At 37.1% G+C, this 17,692-nt stretch overlaps 4 protein-coding genes across 6 annotated transcripts; 2 read left to right on the forward strand and 2 right to left on the reverse strand.

Moving 5' to 3' along the window:
• Positions 1–458: 458 nt before the first annotated feature.
• LOC129454035 (piggyBac transposable element-derived protein 4) lies at positions 459–3,989 on the reverse strand. The gene is made up of 3 exons (XM_055218491.2): positions 3,832–3,989; positions 1,459–2,754; positions 459–1,374 (listed from the first exon to the last, which is right to left on the reverse strand). Exons 1-3 carry the CDS (start codon positions 3,987–3,989, stop codon positions 840–842), a joined length of 1,989 nt encoding a protein of 662 aa, XP_055074466.1. The 3' UTR covers positions 459–839.
• On the forward strand, positions 3,925–12,724 carry LOC129454040 (keratin, type II cytoskeletal 8). Of its 3 annotated transcripts, none has more exons than XM_073861359.1 (12): positions 3,925–4,041; positions 4,095–4,346; positions 4,436–4,489; positions 6,952–7,240; positions 8,271–8,479; positions 10,593–10,653; positions 11,032–11,127; positions 11,299–11,463; positions 11,642–11,767; positions 11,838–12,058; positions 12,144–12,190; positions 12,265–12,724. In XM_073861359.1, exons 3-12 carry the CDS (start codon positions 4,467–4,469, stop codon positions 12,366–12,368), a joined length of 1,341 nt encoding a protein of 446 aa, XP_073717460.1. In that variant the 5' UTR covers positions 3,925–4,041; positions 4,095–4,346; positions 4,436–4,466; the 3' UTR covers positions 12,369–12,724. The 3 variants fall into 3 exon arrangements, with proteins under 3 accessions (XP_073717460.1, XP_073717461.1, XP_073717462.1); XM_073861360.1 differs by having other exon boundaries at positions 3,926–4,041; positions 6,813–7,240; XM_073861361.1 differs by having other exon boundaries at positions 3,926–4,041; positions 6,862–7,240.
• A 1,354-nt stretch (positions 12,725–14,078) lies between these two features.
• On the reverse strand, positions 14,079–16,220 carry bcdin3d (BCDIN3 domain containing). The gene is made up of 2 exons (XM_055218544.2): positions 15,974–16,220; positions 14,079–15,371 (listed from the first exon to the last, which is right to left on the reverse strand). Exons 1-2 carry the CDS (start codon positions 16,175–16,177, stop codon positions 14,811–14,813), a joined length of 765 nt encoding a protein of 254 aa, XP_055074519.2. The 5' UTR covers positions 16,178–16,220; the 3' UTR covers positions 14,079–14,810.
• A 141-nt stretch (positions 16,221–16,361) lies between these two features.
• Positions 16,362–17,554, forward strand: cox14 (cytochrome c oxidase assembly factor COX14). Its single transcript, XM_055218545.2, has 2 exons — positions 16,362–16,506; positions 17,169–17,554. The coding sequence occupies exon 2, from the start codon at positions 17,173–17,175 to the stop codon at positions 17,350–17,352; it is 180 nt and encodes a 59-aa protein (XP_055074520.1). The 5' UTR covers positions 16,362–16,506; positions 17,169–17,172; the 3' UTR covers positions 17,353–17,554.
• The last annotated feature ends 138 nt before the right edge of the window (positions 17,555–17,692 follow it).

Genomic DNA, 17,692 nt, shown 5'->3' on the forward strand with positions numbered 1-17,692 from the left:
ACTGTTGTTGCGTCAAAACGTATATAAATTTTACAGTTTTGGTAGATTACCTTTTGTAAATGCATTTTAGTTGTCTTTCCCTTTTGACTTGAGTCATGAACAAATGGTCACCAGCACACAGCATGGGATGGGGCACCAAGAGCCTTTACATCCTGCTTTGTTTGCCATGAATGGCCAATGCAATGTGTTTTACTTTAGTACTTAAAATTAAGAAAAAAACATATTATATGTGCTTCAAAGGCTTTAAAATGTGCTGTGCTGAAACACATGAATCTCGAAGTAAACATGTACACCCTATGTGCGTACTAGGTGGGTTAAACAAGGATTAGCCTTTATTTCCATAGTTTAAATGGTTGTATAAAGTTATTTTACTAAACATTGATGAAATTTGAAGAAAAAACTCAATGTATGGCAACTTTAATAAAAACTGTAAACAACATAATTCCACATGAGTTACAATTTATTTGGTTTAATGAGGACATACAGTAAAAAACACATCCAGCATGTTAAAAAAGTTTTTTTAAAGAATAAGAAGTAGGCTAAAGAAAGAAATAAGCTTTCATACATATAAGGCTAGAAATATCCAGACAAAGAAATCCATCATTCATACGTGAAGATAAAAATACCACAGGTTTTCTGAAAAGGCACATTTCTAAAATAAAATTCAGAAATTGGCGTTAGTAGTACAGTAATGATAAAGTAAACTTTTCAGTGTATACGACTGAAACAGTGTAAAAAAACAACTACTTTTCATACAGCTACAACATAAATCATGCACTACCGTAATACCAGTGGCACCAGCTGCCATGCACCATGCATTAGATTTACAGCTTTTCTTTTCAGGCTTCTGGCTCCGCATCTAATGTAACTTCTACTTCTTCTACTTTTATTTCTACTTCTTCTTCTTTTATTTCTTCTTTTAATGTTACTTTTTTGTTTTCCTCTTTAACATAACCTTCTTTATGCCAGATAGTGAAACAATTGCGCGTGGAAACCAAGCACAAACTGGCATCACAAGAGACACATTTAACTGGAGTTTTGGAGTGGCAAACTCTGCAACTGCGCCTTCCAACTGTGCTGTCTCCAGAGATGTACTTGGGCAGGTGTAAATTTTTAGGAGCGTCCTTACGTACTTGTGAAGGGAGAGGTAGAGGCTCAGTTTCTGCCAGCTCTGAGACGAGAGCCTCCCGAAACTCCTTCTGGGTCATTGGTTTCTGGTTCTTCGATTTGGCTACGTGCTTATGTAAAATGAAAGCGTTTACAACAGCGATGTCCACGAAGTGGTAAAAAAAGGACCGATACCACTTTCTCGTTTTATGTAGGACTGTGTAGTATCCAATAAGCGCGTCAGACAGATCGACTCCACCCATGTACCTGTAAGAATATGTATATGATTATATTTAGAATTGAAAACTTACAAGAACAAATGCTTCCCAACAATGAACGATTTCTACTCACTTATTGTAGTCCAACACTGCAGGCGGAATTGGGAATTGCTCCTCGTTCCAAACTCCATCATCTCCCTTCACCTTCCTCGTCACTTTATCTCCATTGAATGCTTTATGAAAGCTGGAGCACATCAAAACATTTCTCCTGTCCTTCCATTCGACGAACAGGAGTTTGTCGTCCCTGAACCAGCGTATACTGCCACGAGGAGCTGTGGCTTTTAGACGCCCGATCCTGTTTGCTCGAAGGGTCCCGCAAGCATAAATCTTCTTACTGAGAAGATCCCTGAAGAGTGCGGGGCTCGTGTAAAAGTTGTCAACAAACAGCTTGTATCCATTGCCCAACACTTTTTCATTCACCAGTGCCATGACAGTCTCATAGCCAACCCCCTTTCTTTGCTTTGGGTCTGAAACTTTGTGGGTCGTTTTACCCTCATAAATGAAGAAGTCCCACGTGTAACCCGACAGAGAATCAGCCAGTACGAATAATTTGTAACCCCATTTCGTAGGTTTGTTCTTCATGTACTGTTTGAGTCCATTTCTAGCCTTAGATGCTACCATTCTCTCATCGATGGAGATGTTTTGAAATGGATGAAGATATGTTTTGCAGGTTTCTCTGATGTTATCATAAAGCGGTTTGATCCTAAACAAACGGTCATATTCAGGAGTTCCCTTCTTTTTGTCATTCTCTGCATCTTCTTTGGGATCACTAAGATGAAGAGCGCTAGATATGTTCAGAAATTTCCTAGAAGTCATGACTCGTAGTGGATACGGCAGACTGTAGACATCAGCCTTTTTCCAGTAATCTGTGATGTTGAAGCACTTTATCAAACCCATGTAAATGACCATCGACAGGAAAGACTTGAAATCTTTCACCGAAATGTCCTTCCATGATTGGTTCCGTTCAGCACGAACACTGGCCCCGTAGGCATTAGAGTTGGCTACAATTTTCAACATTGTTGATGATGAAAAAAACAATTGAAAAAATTGTAAAGGACTGTATGATGCACTAGAGAGCAGCTGTGGTCCAGGATTTCGCATGGGTCTGAAGCATGGGGGAGTTGGCTCAATATCAGGTTCATCCGCTGTATGCCACTTATCATCTGAGATGCCTAAGGAAAATGATAACGATCGTTTGGCTGTGTTTTTCTTGTCCTTGGCTTTGCCTTTGCCCTTCTTTGCAGATCCAGGTGAAGCGGATCTGTTAGATTTTGCTGGCGATGGCGATACGGAGGACAGATTGGGTCTCTTCCTCTTTCTGGGACTAACCTCCCAGTCCTCATCAGATGTCGAATCCTCATATGAAATACTTTATAAAAACCAAAATAGAAGAAAATATGTATAGATGATGCAAAAATATTACTTAGATTTTTTTAATTGACTAAACTATCCAATTAAAGTTTTTTTTATAGTACTTCTTTACAATGTGCATTATTGCAATGCAACTTCACAGTAGTGGCGGCCGGTGACTTCTCTTTCTACGGGCACAAATTGAAAATGTGTCAAAATAGGTGTTTGTTGTGTCATGTGAACTATGTGCATCTCGTCTTGTCAAAATACCGGCTGCACACGCGTTGAAAGGATTTATGATAAAGAGACACTCACGTTCACAAAATACTCGCAAGACACTAACTTAACACTAAACTCTGATTACACATGAGATTTAGTGAGTATCTGGCGGGCGTCTTTTTAATTATAAACCCATTCGAAGCGTCTGCAGCTGGCTTGTATTTTGACATAACGCGTGATGCATACAAGTTTACATGACACGCTGAACACATATTTTGACATGACGAACCAAACACATGATTGGCTAAAATTCATATTAGTAAAGACAAGTCAGACATAAGAAGTAAAACAAAATGACAAAATCCATAATAACATTGCAAATGTTTTGCACATTAGCCATACTAACTGACAAAAACTTTATTTCCTTTAAATCAGATTGTTATTTTTAAAATGCTACCAGCAAATGTGTGTATCATTTTTAAGAACATTTAATATGCATTTTTATATGTTTCTATAGTTTTTTTTTTAACAATTTGCAGTAACTTTGAAAAAAGGGGAGTGGCTCTATTACAACTTAGTTAAAATTTAACATGCTTATAAATCAAGATGCAACTAATAAATCAATACAAAAAAATCTAACTTTATCGTCATCTGATTTTTTTTTACAAATGACCCTGCTTGTCGTGCTTGACATAACGTTAACGTTACATGTTTTTTATTTAGAAAATAAAAAAGTGAGGTAATTTTCTTTTGACAATCCTCTCAAAATTCAAAACAAGGGTCTTAAAATTCTCCGTAAGCACTCGTTTAATTTAAAACTCTGAATAAATTTAAGAAATTGAGGCCTATATGAAATGTATAGAAAACGTGCACTCACTCATCTAGTAGCAGCTCTTCTCCTGAGGAGTCCACGCTCCCCTCCACAGACGAATCCTCCTCAGATTCATTCGACTCTTCCTCGTGTTCTTCCTCGTTTACAGTCTTCTTTGATTCAGCATTTTTTGGGTCGACTTTAGCTTTTTTACGTGGACTCATGGTCAAATGCAGCGCAATCAAGCACCATGCAAAACAAACGGTGATCTCTGAGGTAAATGAACGCAACGGCTCACGCACCATGCAAAACAAACGGTGATCTCTGAGGTAAATGAACGCAACGGCTCAGGATTTAACAGGATTCAGTGGGCGGGGCTTAGAGAACTGTGGGACTCGGAGAGGGGGTTTGTCATAGGTCTATAAATCATCCAGCAAGGATTAACTGTGAAATGCGGCAAAATGCAAAAAAAGGCGATCGATATCTGAGGTAAATGAAGGAAACGGCTCATGATCATTGTTGAAGCACGGGCTCGAGAACTGGAGGGAGAGGGTCGTCAAAATAGATCAATAAATCATTCAGTAAGGATTATCATTATCAAAAAACAAACGTTATATATGCAGCAAACGCACGGGTATTAACATGTCAATGCATGTCATCATATTTATAGGTGTAAGAAAAACACAGCTAAGGTGAACGCCATGCAGGAACTTGCAGTCCAGAGGTATGTTGGACCTCACGTGGCGCTGCGCAAAAAGAGCGATCTGTGACATCAAAATACCGCGAGAGCACAGTTTGCGAATCACTCTCGCGGTACTTCGATGTCATTCGCATATCGTTCTGCGCAGCACTGCACGAAGTCACACCTGAAGAGCAGAAAAACGTGTTCATTGCTTCATGACATTTACAAAAAGTCTGCACATTTCGCATTTGGATTACCCTTACGCGAATGTAACGTCGAAATGTCGTTTTTATTTACTGCATCAACTGTTTTCTGCAGATGAAGAAAAATGTAAAAGAAACGTGTTTTGAGTGAACAAGTTGTCCACGTCTAGATCTTACCACGAGGTGGCGTTGTCAACGTGTTTTTATCTAGTGCACTGCTGGAGGGCGATTTAACTACAGCCTGGATATCTCCAAATAGGGTCGGTATTTCCAAAACGGGATCGGGGCCCCAAAAGGGGCGTGGCATTTCCATTGACAGACAGGACACGGCGTACAAGTTGAATGTGTCTTTCAAACAATGGCTATACTAAACACATCACATTCTTTCAAATCTGTGCAAGGACGGATAACATGTGAAAACAGACAAGGTTTCAAAGAAAAACATAAAAATTTGACGTTACAGAGTCTTTCGAACAGAAATACATTTTTCTGTAATTATTTTAAAAATATCTGACTACTTGCAAGCACAGAAGGTATTTATTTTGAGCATTAACAAGTTTAATTCTATGACATCATTGACATCATTATTGCCCCTACAGCAAAAAATATATATATTGCAAAAGATACAAATAATGCCCAAAAAATGCAGTTGCTTTAATATATTGTGGAATATGTTTACAAAAATGTATTTTTTATTAATATATTTTTTGGCCATTATTTGTATATTTAGAAATATATTCTAAAAATAAATACATTTTAAAGCATTAAAAATATATCTAGCCTACTACATCTACTGTTACAAACCTGTAAACATAACCATTTTAAAAAGATAAAGATTAAATATATAATTAAATATATTTTCAACTTAAAACAAAACACTTTATAAAATTAACTTGAATTTATCATATATTTTGGCAAAGAATACTTTTTTGCCATATAAGATGTAAAATTAGACATGTATTTGCTTGCCATTGTAGGCTACATTTTGAAATATATGTTGATATATGAAGGTTAAAACTAAGTATATTACCAAATCAAAAATATATTCAATTGAGCATAACATTCTACAAAATATATTTTGCATTTATTTAAAATATATTTCTGGCCAAAGAAATTTATTTTTTTGCCGTAGTCCAGTCCACGTTTTTTCGACCAATGCATTAGCGTTGTTTTCCCAGTTGTCCATGTTTACTTAATTGCACGCATAAGGTGCGATTTCTACGAAGCCCCTAAGGGGACATGGAGAAAACATTAAATAAAGTTTAGTTTCTAAGGAAAACTAGCGTGTTTAGTTTCATGTGTGCACGCGCAAGTTTCACGTCCGCACGTAAAATTATTGCGTGCGCATGTGATAATTTCACGTGTGAGCGAACTAAACTTTAAAAAAAAAAATTCTGCACATGAAGGTTTCGCGTGAGCACTAGGGATTGAACCAACTATCGACCTTGATGCAAAGTCTTGACGCTTTAAGCTTGACGTCAACTAGTCGCATTAATCACTATACTTTTTTAATTTATTGTTGCATTGTTAATGTTAAGTTGCAACATAGGAGCTGTATAATTTTAGCATTGTTATGCCGACCTGCATTGATAAAAAATGCTTTAAAACGGGAGTTATTGTTGCATTGTTAACGTTAAGTTGCAACATATGATTTGTATTACTTTTTAAATTTAAGTTGCAACATAACCTGTATAATCAGCATCTGTATTAATGTTCTGCTAATAAATTGTGGCATGTTGCAAAGCAGTCCCATCTCATGTGTTTTGTATGATTGACATAACAGTCGACTTTAAATAATTTGAAGTCGTTTAACCCCTAGTGAGCACATAAAAGTTTCCCGTGAGCACTATTTTTCGATTAACTTTTTTTAAGCAAACCAAAGGGGTGTTTGTGCCACCCATCTGTTGTCTTAAGAATTGATGTGTAAGTTAAATAATTATTTGCAACGTCTCTAAAATCTCAAAGACCTTCGCACACATGTAGTGTGACTTTATAGAAGTAGGTTTACTACAGGCCATGCAGGTATTTGAGAACGCTGCTGTCAAGGGCCTCATCAAACATTTAGGTGCTATTCGAGCACACCAATACAATAAGACCAGTGCCGACCAGTGAGCGCAGATAAAGCACAAGGCGTATGTGTGAGTTTGTCCCATCTCAAACAGGTTTTCCCACAATTGAACTCTCCACCCCATCCTGGTTGGACTTTAAAAGCCCAGCCTCTCCACAGGGACACACACATTTCACTTAGGTTTGCCCACCTGAAACATCTTCAACCCGATCCATCACCTGTTCCTCTTGAAGCATGAGTCTGAGAAGCAAGCGCATCAGTTCCAGCAGCTCCGTGAGGAGCAGCGGTAAGATGGCAGGCTACGGATACAGCAGTTTAAGCGGGATCTCTCTGGGCGCATCTGCCCCGAGCTTCAGCACCAGCTCGGCGTATCTGGGTCCCCCTCTCGCCAGCGTCTCCGTCAACAAGAGCCTGCTGGCTCCCCTAAACCTGGAGATCGACCCCAACATCCAAATGGTGCGCACTCAGGAGAAAGACCAGATCAAAACGCTGAACAACCGTTTTGCTACGTTCATCGATAAGGTATGGTGTCTTTCATTCCCTAAGATTGCACAAATTAATATCCTATCAATGATCAAATCAAGCTCAGTGCAAAATGATAAATTGTGTCTTTATACGATTATTTACACAACAGAAAGTACCTCTAAAGTTCTTAAACTCACATGAAAATGATACCGTGACGCATTTCTCTGAAGCCTGTAACTTGATAAAAGCAGGTCAGATTTGACCAAGTCACAGAAGACAGCGCCATCCAGAGAGCATGAAGGAAGCTTTTGTGTCCTAAAGGACAATGCAACCAAATCCCAGGGGCCTGCCGGACTGAAATTGACACTTCAATCGCATTTCAGTACAACCGAGGCACTGTTGTATGCTGGGGCAGGGTTGGGTCCCTCATCACAGACCTCGGGTCAGCTTTGAAAGGGCTTGAAATTAGGGATTTGCGAGGAAAGAACCCATCTAGGACAGCTACTAATCTCTGGAGTGTCACAGTGGCACTAATGTGGAGTCATATTGCTCTTGTAATGAGTCGATCCTGGCAGGGTGGGCATCAGTGAATGCGGTCAGGCTTTTAGGATGTGCAGTGAACTGAGCAGGTCTTAAAAAAACGAACGCTTCTTTTCTGTCCTTGCTTAAGAAATGATAGGAACTTTGCTGCTTGTCTAGCACCGAATCCGACATTTGTAACAAGACTCCGGTTAAACACAATATACCCTTGGCACACCAGATCTAATGAAAGTGCTATGCTTCACTGCTTCAGGTACAACATGATACCTCTACTGATATACTCGACATCAACATCCAAGTAAAATTAGTTAAAATCACTTTGAAACTTACTCAAACAAAAGCAGATTCATAAGACATCAATGGTACTATCAATAAAGCATCCAAGAAGCAGAAAACCAAGCAACTTTTCAGTTATTATTGTCAAAATAATAAACAATAAGGCTCGAATTTAGTTTATTTTCTCCTCATTTTAATTTATACCCTTTTACATCCATACGAAATACAAATAAAACATAATAACGCAACCGACTTATTGCCCCATCTGCAGGTGCGCTTTCTGGAGCAGCAGAACAAGATGCTGGAGACAAAGTGGGACCTGTTGCAGAACGAAAACCCGAGCCGGTCTAACGTTGAGCCCATGTTTGAAGCGTACATGGCCAACCTGCGCAGACAGCTGGACGTGGTCAACAATGACAGGACCAAGCTGGACGGGGAGCTGAGGAACATGCAGGGTCTGGTGGAGGACTTCAAACACAAGTAGAGTGCTCAGATATCACAGATAAAACTAATACTGGTGTTCAGGAGGAATTATTTAGTGATATCATATTACAAAGGCAGGATCATAATATGAATAGTTAAAGTTTAAAGGGATAGTTCACCCAAAAATGAAAATTATGTCATTGTTTACTCACCCCACCTGTTGTTACAAACCTGTATGCATTTCCTTGTTCTGATCAACAAGAAGGAAGATGTTTTTGGGAGTGTTTGTAGCCAAATAGTTTATGAGCACCATTCACTTCCATGGTTTTATTTTTCTTACTGTTGAAGTGGATGGGCCCCATTGACTTCCATAGTTTTATTTTTCCTACTGTTGAGGTGAGTGGGCCCCATTGACTTCCATAGTTTTATTTTTCCTACTATTGAAGTGAATGGGCCCCATTCACTTCCAGAGTTTTATTTTTCCTACTATTGAAGTGAATGGACCCCATCGACTACCATAGTTTTATTTTTCCTACTATTAAAGTGAATAAGCCCCATTGACTTCCATAGTTCTATTTTTCCTACTATTGAAGTGAATGGGCTCCATTCACTTCCATAGTTTTATTTGTCCTACTATTGAATTAGCCCCTTTAAAGGCCACTTCACACTGGTCAGACAGACTCCAACAGACGCATCTGTTGGAGTCTGTCTGATCAGTGTGAAACCCCTGTTGGCAGTTGTTGGATCAAAGTAAATGAGACTTTAGAATGTGGTTGTCTGTTGGTGTCTGTTGGTGTCTGTTGGTGTCTGTTGGAGTTGGTAGTTGTCTGACCAGTGTGAACTGGCCTTTACTTCCATAGTTATATTTTTTCTACTTTTGAAGTGAATAGGCCCCATTGACTTCCATTGTTTTATTTTTCCTACTATTGAAGTGAATGGGCCCATTGACTTCCATAGTTTTATTTTTCCTATTATTAAATTAAATGGGCACCATTGCCTTCCATAGTTTTATTTTTCTTACTATTGATTTGAATTAGCCCCATTTACTTCCATGGTTTTATTTTTCCTACTATTGAAGTGAATGTGCCCTATTAACTTCCATAGTTTTATTTTTCCTACTATTGAATTAGCCCCTTTTACTTCCATAGTTTTATTTTTCCTACTTTTAAAGTGAATAGGCCCCATAGGCCCCATTGACTTCCATTGTTTTATTTTTCCTACTATTGAAGTGAATGGGCCCATGGACTTCCATAGTTTTATTTTTCCTACTATTAAATTAAATGGGCACCATTGCCTTCCATTGTTTTATTTTTCCTACTATTAAATTGAATTAGCCCCATTTACTTCCATGGTTTTATTTTTCCTACTATTAAATTAAATGGGCACCATTGCCTTCCACAGTTTTATTTTTCTTACTATTAAATTGAATGGGCCCCATTGACTTCGATAGTTTTATTTTTCCTACTATTGAATTGAATTAGCACCATTTACTTCCATAGTTTTATTTTTCCTACTATTGAAGTGAATGGGCCCCATTGACTTCCATAGTTTTGTTTTTCCTCCTATTGAAGTGAATGGTGCTTATGATTGGTTTGGCTAGAAACATTCCGCAAAATATCTTCCCTTGTTTTCATCAAAACAAATATATTTATACAGGTTTGTAACAAAATGAGAGTAAATATGATGACAGAATTTATGGGTGAACTATCCCTTCAAACCCAAAAAATGCATTTAGGTCATCATTTGCTCACATGCACAGTATGTCATTGCACACCCGTATCACTTTCTTCTGTAAAATACAGAAGTAGATGATTTACTAAACATTCGTTTGGGTGGATTCAATGACTGTATACATAACTTATATAACTTACTTTAACGCTTTAATGCTCTGACAAGCACACAGCAGAATTTTATACAGCAAAAACCAACAAGCAAAATGATATAACAGCACAGGAATGTTTCACTGTATGAAATATCAGCTGTCTTGGAATATCAGCACTTGTCCAATTAAACTGGAACAGGACAGGACATGATATTACATGCAACAAGACACCAGATGCGTATGTGTATGAAATGTGTCTCTGACTTAATCCTTTAAAAACTTCCTAATTTTAACTTATGTCTACTACATCCTGCATGCATTCACTGAAATGCATTTTCTTTAATTCAGATATGAAGACGAGATCAACAAAAGGAACAACCTGGAGAACGACTTTGTGATTCTAAAAAAGGTTTGAATCCCAGACCACTTTTAAATTCAAATACAAGCCTAAATATTTAAGAGCTGGATTTAGAAGACCAGGGAAAGTTAAAACTTTCACAACACCTAGAATAAAAAAAGTATAGGAGAGGGAACAATGGGAAGTTTGGGAGTGGTGAAAGACCTCTGAGCTGCTTAAATTAAATGTGGAGGGATCGAATCACATGTGACAAAAGCCTGGGTGGGGACACAGCATTATTTATACATCGGAGGAGATCTGTTTTCAGCAGCCAATGGAGAAAAGATGCACATTAAATATCAACAAGATGCAGCTTATATGAGCTTTTACTGGGGTATGTGTGTCGTAAAGAAGAAAACGAGGGGAAACTAAGTACTATGTGTCCTACAGGATGTCGACTCTGTGTATCTGGTGAAAGCTGATTTGGAGGACAAAGTTGGTGCCCTGACAGATGAGATCAATTTCCTGAGGACCATCTATGATGAGGTATATGATGATGGGCATCCACCAATACATGAACATATATTGCATGAGCTACTCAAAGGTCTAGCACAATTTTTTAAAAATATAAATCTTTGAATGTGTGTCCATAATTTCCCATGTTAAAAGATCTGTACCTGGATAAGTTATGAATTTGTCCTTGTTTTATTGAATGAGGAGCTGCGTGAACTGCAGGCCAGCATCAAAGACACATCAGTCATCGTGCAGATGGACAACTCAAGAAACCTCAACATGGACCACATCGTGGCTGAAGTCAAGGCTCAATACGAGGACATCGCAGCCAAGAGCCGTGAAGAGGCTGAATCCTGGTACAAGTCTAAGGTAGAGACAAAAAGCAAAATTTTAGAGTAGCCTATGTGAATATTTTACCAATTGCCTGAAACAAATACCACATTTTGACTTCAATATGTGCATAAAATTTAATATTTTTGACTACATCAACTAAATGTTTTATTTTATGCCAATGATGTGTTGTACCGATTCATTTCTTACATCTCAGTTTGACCAGATGTCCTCTCAAGCCATTCAGTACAACGACGAACTGCGAAACATTAAAGGAGAGATCGCCGATATGAACCGTATGATCAGTCGTCTCCAAAGTGAGATTGAATCTATTAAATCTCAGGTAGGAAAGATACTTTACTTTTGATTTATAACCAAGACAATCATGACTGATGACTATACGATCATTTTAGCGTGCTAACCTGGAGAACCAGATTGCTGAGGCTGAGGACCGTGGTGAGATGACCGTGAAGGAGGCCAAAAATCGTATCAAAGATATGGAGGAGGCGCTGCAGAGAGCCAAGCAGGACATGGCCCGTCAACTCCGCGAATACCAGGAGCTTATGAACGTCAAGCTGGCGCTGGACATCGAGATCGCCACCTACAGGAAGTTGTTGGAAGGCGAAGAGGATAGGTAAGACTTTCTTAGCGCGTTACACATTAGATGTTTAAAGTGAAATGTTTACATTTATTAATATTAACTTTATTTTCTGTTTTAGAATTGGACAGCAGTCCATTGTGAACATCCAGACTGTTCCTAACTACAGTATGTCAAAAACAAATAAAATAAAAAATATATTGAGGGTGAATCTGGAGATAACCTTTGAACTTTTTTTACAGGTTCCAAAGGGATGAATGGTTTTCAGCAGAGCAGCTCCCAATCACCGAAAATCCTGATCAAGACCACTGAAACCAGAAACAACACCAGATTTAGCACTCACTAAAGACCAAACTATACAATCAAAATATAAACATTTAAAAAAAGAGAAAGATTTTCAAAATAAAAAAATGCTGTATTTGATATCGTATTAACATGTTATAGAAATAGTTTTATTTGTGAATCAATGGAAGGAATCTATGATGAAATTTTCTGAATTAAAGACTTTGTGTTTAATTCCAATACTATCCAAAAATAAATACATCTAGATAAAAGTAAGCAACTTGTGTATTGATTTAAACTAAAAATTGCTTTAACTTAAGAACATAACAAAGAGAAAAGCAGGAAAGAAGCAAGGTATCGATGTAAAACTATAGCCTGAACAGAGCAATTCATGTAGCTTTCTGTGAACCTACTGTAATGTAATAAAACCATGTTGTTGTTGTCTTACACGAAGGACAGAGTGTAAATTTGTGACACTAGCATCATTCATCCGCCTTAGGGATCAACAGTGAGTTACATTTCAACAGGAAGACAGAAGATCAGTGACCAGCAGTATCAGTTTTACTGTCATCCTGCAGAAAAGAATTAAAAGTGATTTAGAAGAACATACCTGAAAACTATCTCCTAACAAACCCAATGTCCACAAAATGGCATCCAGGTTTCTATCATATCAGAATGAAAATCTGATACAGGTTGGAGACACAATGAATGACATGATACACCCTCTCTAAATTATTAAGGCCCTCATACCCCATTGGACCTGACTGCAACACCATGTCTAAGAAGATTAATTTATTTGACAGATTTTTAAAGGGCAACTATGGTCCGATTTACGATTTTACATTTCCTTGGTGTGTAAGTGTGTATTAGTAAAAGTTAATGAATATGTAAAAGGTACAAACCCCATGGTAAACGATGACATGAGTTATCGCCTCCAACGTAAATCTCACAATTGTGCAAAGGTATCGCCACTCCTTCGCATTTTTAGCATGCCCAAATGAAGAAAAACAAATGGTTTCTGTTTGAGTTCCTAACATAGGCTACTGTTTAAAATAATGCGACACTATCCAAAATTTAATGTGTGAATTAACATTAAACGTGAAAAATCAGTCAGTCAGGGCGTTGATGTGACCGTTTGTTTTTGAATTGCGAGAGCAGGCGGGAAGCACGAGACGATTTCTTATTAAACTAATAGCGTTTATTGGATTGATTAATAATTAATAAACTATAATTTATTGCGTTTGGTTGCTGTTTTCTCACAATTTGTAGTGTCCTGTGGTAAAGCAGGTATTTCTTAATGTTAACAGCAGTTTGAATATTACCATACGGCAAACAAATAGCCTATAATTTTAAATATATTTTAAAATATAAAAAAAATGTATTTGTGTATTTTGAAAGCATTAAAATATATTTAGTCCTCCATATTAAGAAATATATTTACGTCCTATTGGAAGAAAACCTTTTTTTCATTTATGTTACAAAATAAAACGGGTTTGAAAGGGTTTAAATAAAAATATTTAAAAAATACTTTATTTAAAATATATTTTGACCAAGAATACATTTCTTGCCATATGGTTTGTAATTGCTTGCCCTTAAAATACATTTTGAAATATAATGTTGACATATAAAGTTTGAAACAATATATTTCATTAAGCTTTACTTTTTACAAAAACATATTTTTGGACAGAGAATTTTTTTGCCGAATGGGTTGCGTACAAAATAAATGATAGCCTACTTCTGACAAAGAGAGTAAAAATAACACACGACACAGAAATATTACAGTGATGTATATTTAATAAAATAATGTGCTAAAAACAAATGAAACAAAAATATGTTGTATCGTGCAACAGTAATCTAAAATAAAAATATGGGCGATTATTTTGTTTATAAAGAGGAATTTGAATTCATTTCTATATAAAAACAAACATCGCTGGCGCCCCCTTGTGTTTGATGACAAATAAATAACAACTTGCCTATTTTCCAAATGTTTTATACTAGTTATTCATCCTCAGGTTGTTTCTGTAATTTTACATGTAACACAATAGCTGTTAAGCGAACTTGACACCTGCCACTATTAACTTTTAATAGGCTTTATGCCCAGCTGCACTACTTCCTGAACTTCAGGCAGCTCCCCGTCTCCTGTCCTCCACCATAAACTGATTAATCCAGGTGTGCCTGACCTCAGTAGTCACAACAACAATAATCAGACACACCTGAATTAATCAGTTTGTCCAATAATGGCAGACAGGAAACAAGGAGCTGGCCGAAGCCCAGGAAGTAGTGCAGCTGGGCATAAAGCCTTTTGTATGAAAAATCCATTCTTCAGAAGAATTGTGTCCGTTTGAAGAAAGTCACATTTTATGTTAAGAAGAAAGGGTGAATGAATGACATTGGATCCATTTTAGGGTTGATAAACATTAAAAACAATTTGTGAAGTACTACATTTATTGACAGGGTCTAAAGTCAGACAAACACCACTGATGACCAGTGTCTGTGTTTTCCTCCATCATCGTCTTCTGAACAGCAGTAGGCTTCTGTCCCATGTTGTGTTCCCAAAGCTCTGCACGAGCTCCATCCCACACTGCTTTTCCAAGTGCTCTCTAGCATGTGCTGCCATGTCCCCACGAATCTCAAGTGTCTTAAAGTGATCAAAGTCATTGCGGCCCACTTTGCGTAACCTCCGTGCAGCAGAACGATAACACTTCCACGGTTGTGCTTCCAGAAGCAGATACTCACAGAGAGACGCGAGTCTGGAGAGGAAAGACAAAAACCCTGCGTCTCCGTGATTAAGATGAACCCACATAGTCACAGCAAAACACGTGCACAGGTGGAAACGTTTGCATGCAAACCTCTCCAGATAAGAGTCCAACACTGTCTGGTTCTCAGAGTCATTTGTGATATCCAGAGGGATAAACTGAATATTCTGGGGAAAGGGGTTGAGGTTCTGTGCCCGGAGGATTAAATCCTGGTCCAGGTCAAATCCAAGCATGTAAACCTCTTGTTTTGAAGGGTCACACTCAGAGGTGTGCTCCTGCAATAGATGCTTGTACAGAGCAACAGTCAGGTCCTGAAAAATAGGGGAAAATAATACAAAACACATTATGGGTATGAAAACAACAATAGTTTTATACATACACTGTATCAGTACAGTTTGCGATTTATATGAAGGATTAGTGTTTTTCTCTTAGATTAAGAATATTATGATTTCAAAAAACATTAACAAAAATGATTTAAAAATATATTTTTTGCCATTTTTTGTATATTTTGAAATACATTATAAACATAAATATATTTTTAAGCATTTAAAATATATATTTAGTCCTCCATATTTAAACCAATGAAATATATTCATGTCCCATTTTGGTCTATGTTACAAAACAAAACTGGTTTGAAAAGGTTTTACTTTTGTTTTCTTTAGGGTTTTTCTCTTAGATTAAAAAAAATATGATTTCAAAAAACATTAACAAAATTTATTTAAAACTTCCAATCTGTCTACTGGGCTGGAATTAGTTAATTTTTGTATTTAATTGAGTAATTTATAAATAATAAATATATTAAATAGAGCATATAATACAAAAACATGAAATTATCCGACCATGCTGGTTAATAAACTAAACAGACTAAAATTATTTATTTAAATACTAAATAAGTCAAATCTGTTAATCTCACCCCTGAATTGCACCCCACGTCCAGCATTAAAACTGTTGGGCTGTTCTCAGAACTGTATCCGATGTTTTCAAGCAGAGATGTCGGTATTAAACTGAGGCGATTCTCTGGTGGGTTAAATGTGTAATAGTTAATAAAATTTCCAAAAGGAGCAGCTCCTGGATCTTCATTTTCAGCAGTTTCCTCTAAACTCACATGAGTCTCCATGTCTGTCCGGCAAGAAAATAATTCCGGAAGGATCAGTATTGCCGCGGAACATTAGTTCCTTATATTAAATTAATCAAAAGTAATATAATTAAATAATAACTGAACTCAGTCAAAAAAACAATATAATTTATTTGTAAAATTATTGATTTCATACGTAGCTTATAACGCCATACGGATAATATATTAAGAAAAAACGCGTTTACCAATTTGGCCCTTCTGGTTTCCCATAGCGTTACGAAATCACATCGCGCATGCGCGCACAAACCACCTGCCTCTGACATTGAAAACGCAGCCACATTTCTACAGTTTCTCTTTTGGAAATATAACAGGTAACTTAAAATTTTGTAATTTTTATCACAACTATAACAATAGCAAAATACTTACGGCTTCAGAAAGATGTATTTATGTTTATTAAAGATGCACGCAGCCTGCTAACATTTTAGTGAAACGATGCGTGTTGTTGATAAAATTAAAGAGCAGAGAGTTTAACATGAAAACTCATATCGTTCAAACTAAGACATTCAAGTAGGATTTAGTAACAATTAAGTACAAAACTACTATGGTAATCCCAAATGTGATGTACAATGGTAACTTACTCTTTGAAGGGTAATGTATATACCATGGTAAATGGATATGGTATACCAATGAGAGTTCAAACCCCTTTGTTAAATCCCTTAGTAAATAGTTTAAGTGTAGTAACCATGTTTTGGTGGACTAATTACAATCTGTATTACCATAGTTTTACTGCAAATACAATGGTTATCTCTAGTTCCTGTAGTGAGCCACTGACAAATTTGTGGGTTACTGTAAATTGTAGTTTACTGTATGGTTATTGTACTAAACCCATGGTTGATTTCATGTACCATGATGACAGCCCAAAACCTTTGTAAATATGGGTTACCACATTGGATGTAGTGGGCAATACTGAATCTGATCTGTCATGTTTGGATGTAGTGGGTAATACTGAATCTGATCTGTCATGTTTCCCCAGGTTCATGATGGTCAGCGGGAAGCGCATCGCTGATGTGGGATACAAGCTCTTCTCAGGCTCTATGATGCTGCTGACGGTCTATGGCGGATATCTTTGTGTCGTGCGGGCTCAGAGATATTGGGAGAAACAGAAACTACGACAGCTGGAGGAACAGAACCCAAACACAGAGATCATTAAAGACTGAGAGATGTTCACATTCATCATGTCGTGTGTGGGACTCTTTGTGTGGCCATGAAGATAATGTAGACGTCAGCTAAAACTCACCTGTGTTTAAGTGGAGGATCTGGAAGTTTGTGTTTGTCATTGGCTTTAAATGAAATCAGTACTACAAAAATGTCTTTGGATTTATATGTTGTAATATATTAAATTTAACTTGTACAATCAGATCATCTCGAGTGTTTGTGCACGCAATATCATTTATGGGGTTCCCACATATGTTGACCAGACATTTTTAATGTGTCTACTGCTTTATAAATACTTATAAATAGTATTTTAATCAAGCTCAAGCCGTTCTAGGTTTATAT

Source organism: Misgurnus anguillicaudatus, chromosome 23 (genome assembly GCF_027580225.2).
Source record: "Misgurnus anguillicaudatus chromosome 23, ASM2758022v2, whole genome shotgun sequence".
In the NCBI taxonomy this organism is placed as follows: Eukaryota; Metazoa; Chordata; class Actinopteri; order Cypriniformes; family Cobitidae; genus Misgurnus; species Misgurnus anguillicaudatus.

Coding starts and splice junctions, on each gene's coding strand:
- LOC129454035 (XM_055218491.2), bottom strand. CDS start 3,989: ATGAGTCCACGTAAAAAAGCTAAAGTCGACCCAAAAAATGCTGAATCA. Junction 2,755..3,831: donor GAAGAGCTGCTACTAGATGA/GTGAGTGCACGT, acceptor GTTTTTATAAAG/TATTTCATATGAGGATTCGA. Junction 1,375..1,458: donor GCAGTGTTGGACTACAATAA/GTGAGTAGAAAT, acceptor ATATTCTTACAG/GTACATGGGTGGAGTCGATC.
- LOC129454040 (XM_073861359.1), top strand. CDS start 4,467: ATGCAGGAACTTGCAGTCCAGAG. Junction 4,490..6,951: donor CAGGAACTTGCAGTCCAGAG/GTATGTTGGACC, acceptor TTCCTCTTGAAG/CATGAGTCTGAGAAGCAAGC. Junction 11,128..11,298: donor TGAGGACCATCTATGATGAG/GTATATGATGAT, acceptor TTATTGAATGAG/GAGCTGCGTGAACTGCAGGC.
- bcdin3d (XM_055218544.2), bottom strand. CDS start 16,177: ATGGAGACTCATGTGAGTTTAGAGGAAACTGCTGAAAATGAAGATCCA. Junction 15,372..15,973: donor ACGTGGGGTGCAATTCAGGG/GTGAGATTAACA, acceptor CCTATTTTTCAG/GACCTGACTGTTGCTCTGTA.
- cox14 (XM_055218545.2), top strand. CDS start 17,173: ATGATGGTCAGCGGGAAGCGCATCGCTGATGTGGGATACAAGCTCTTC.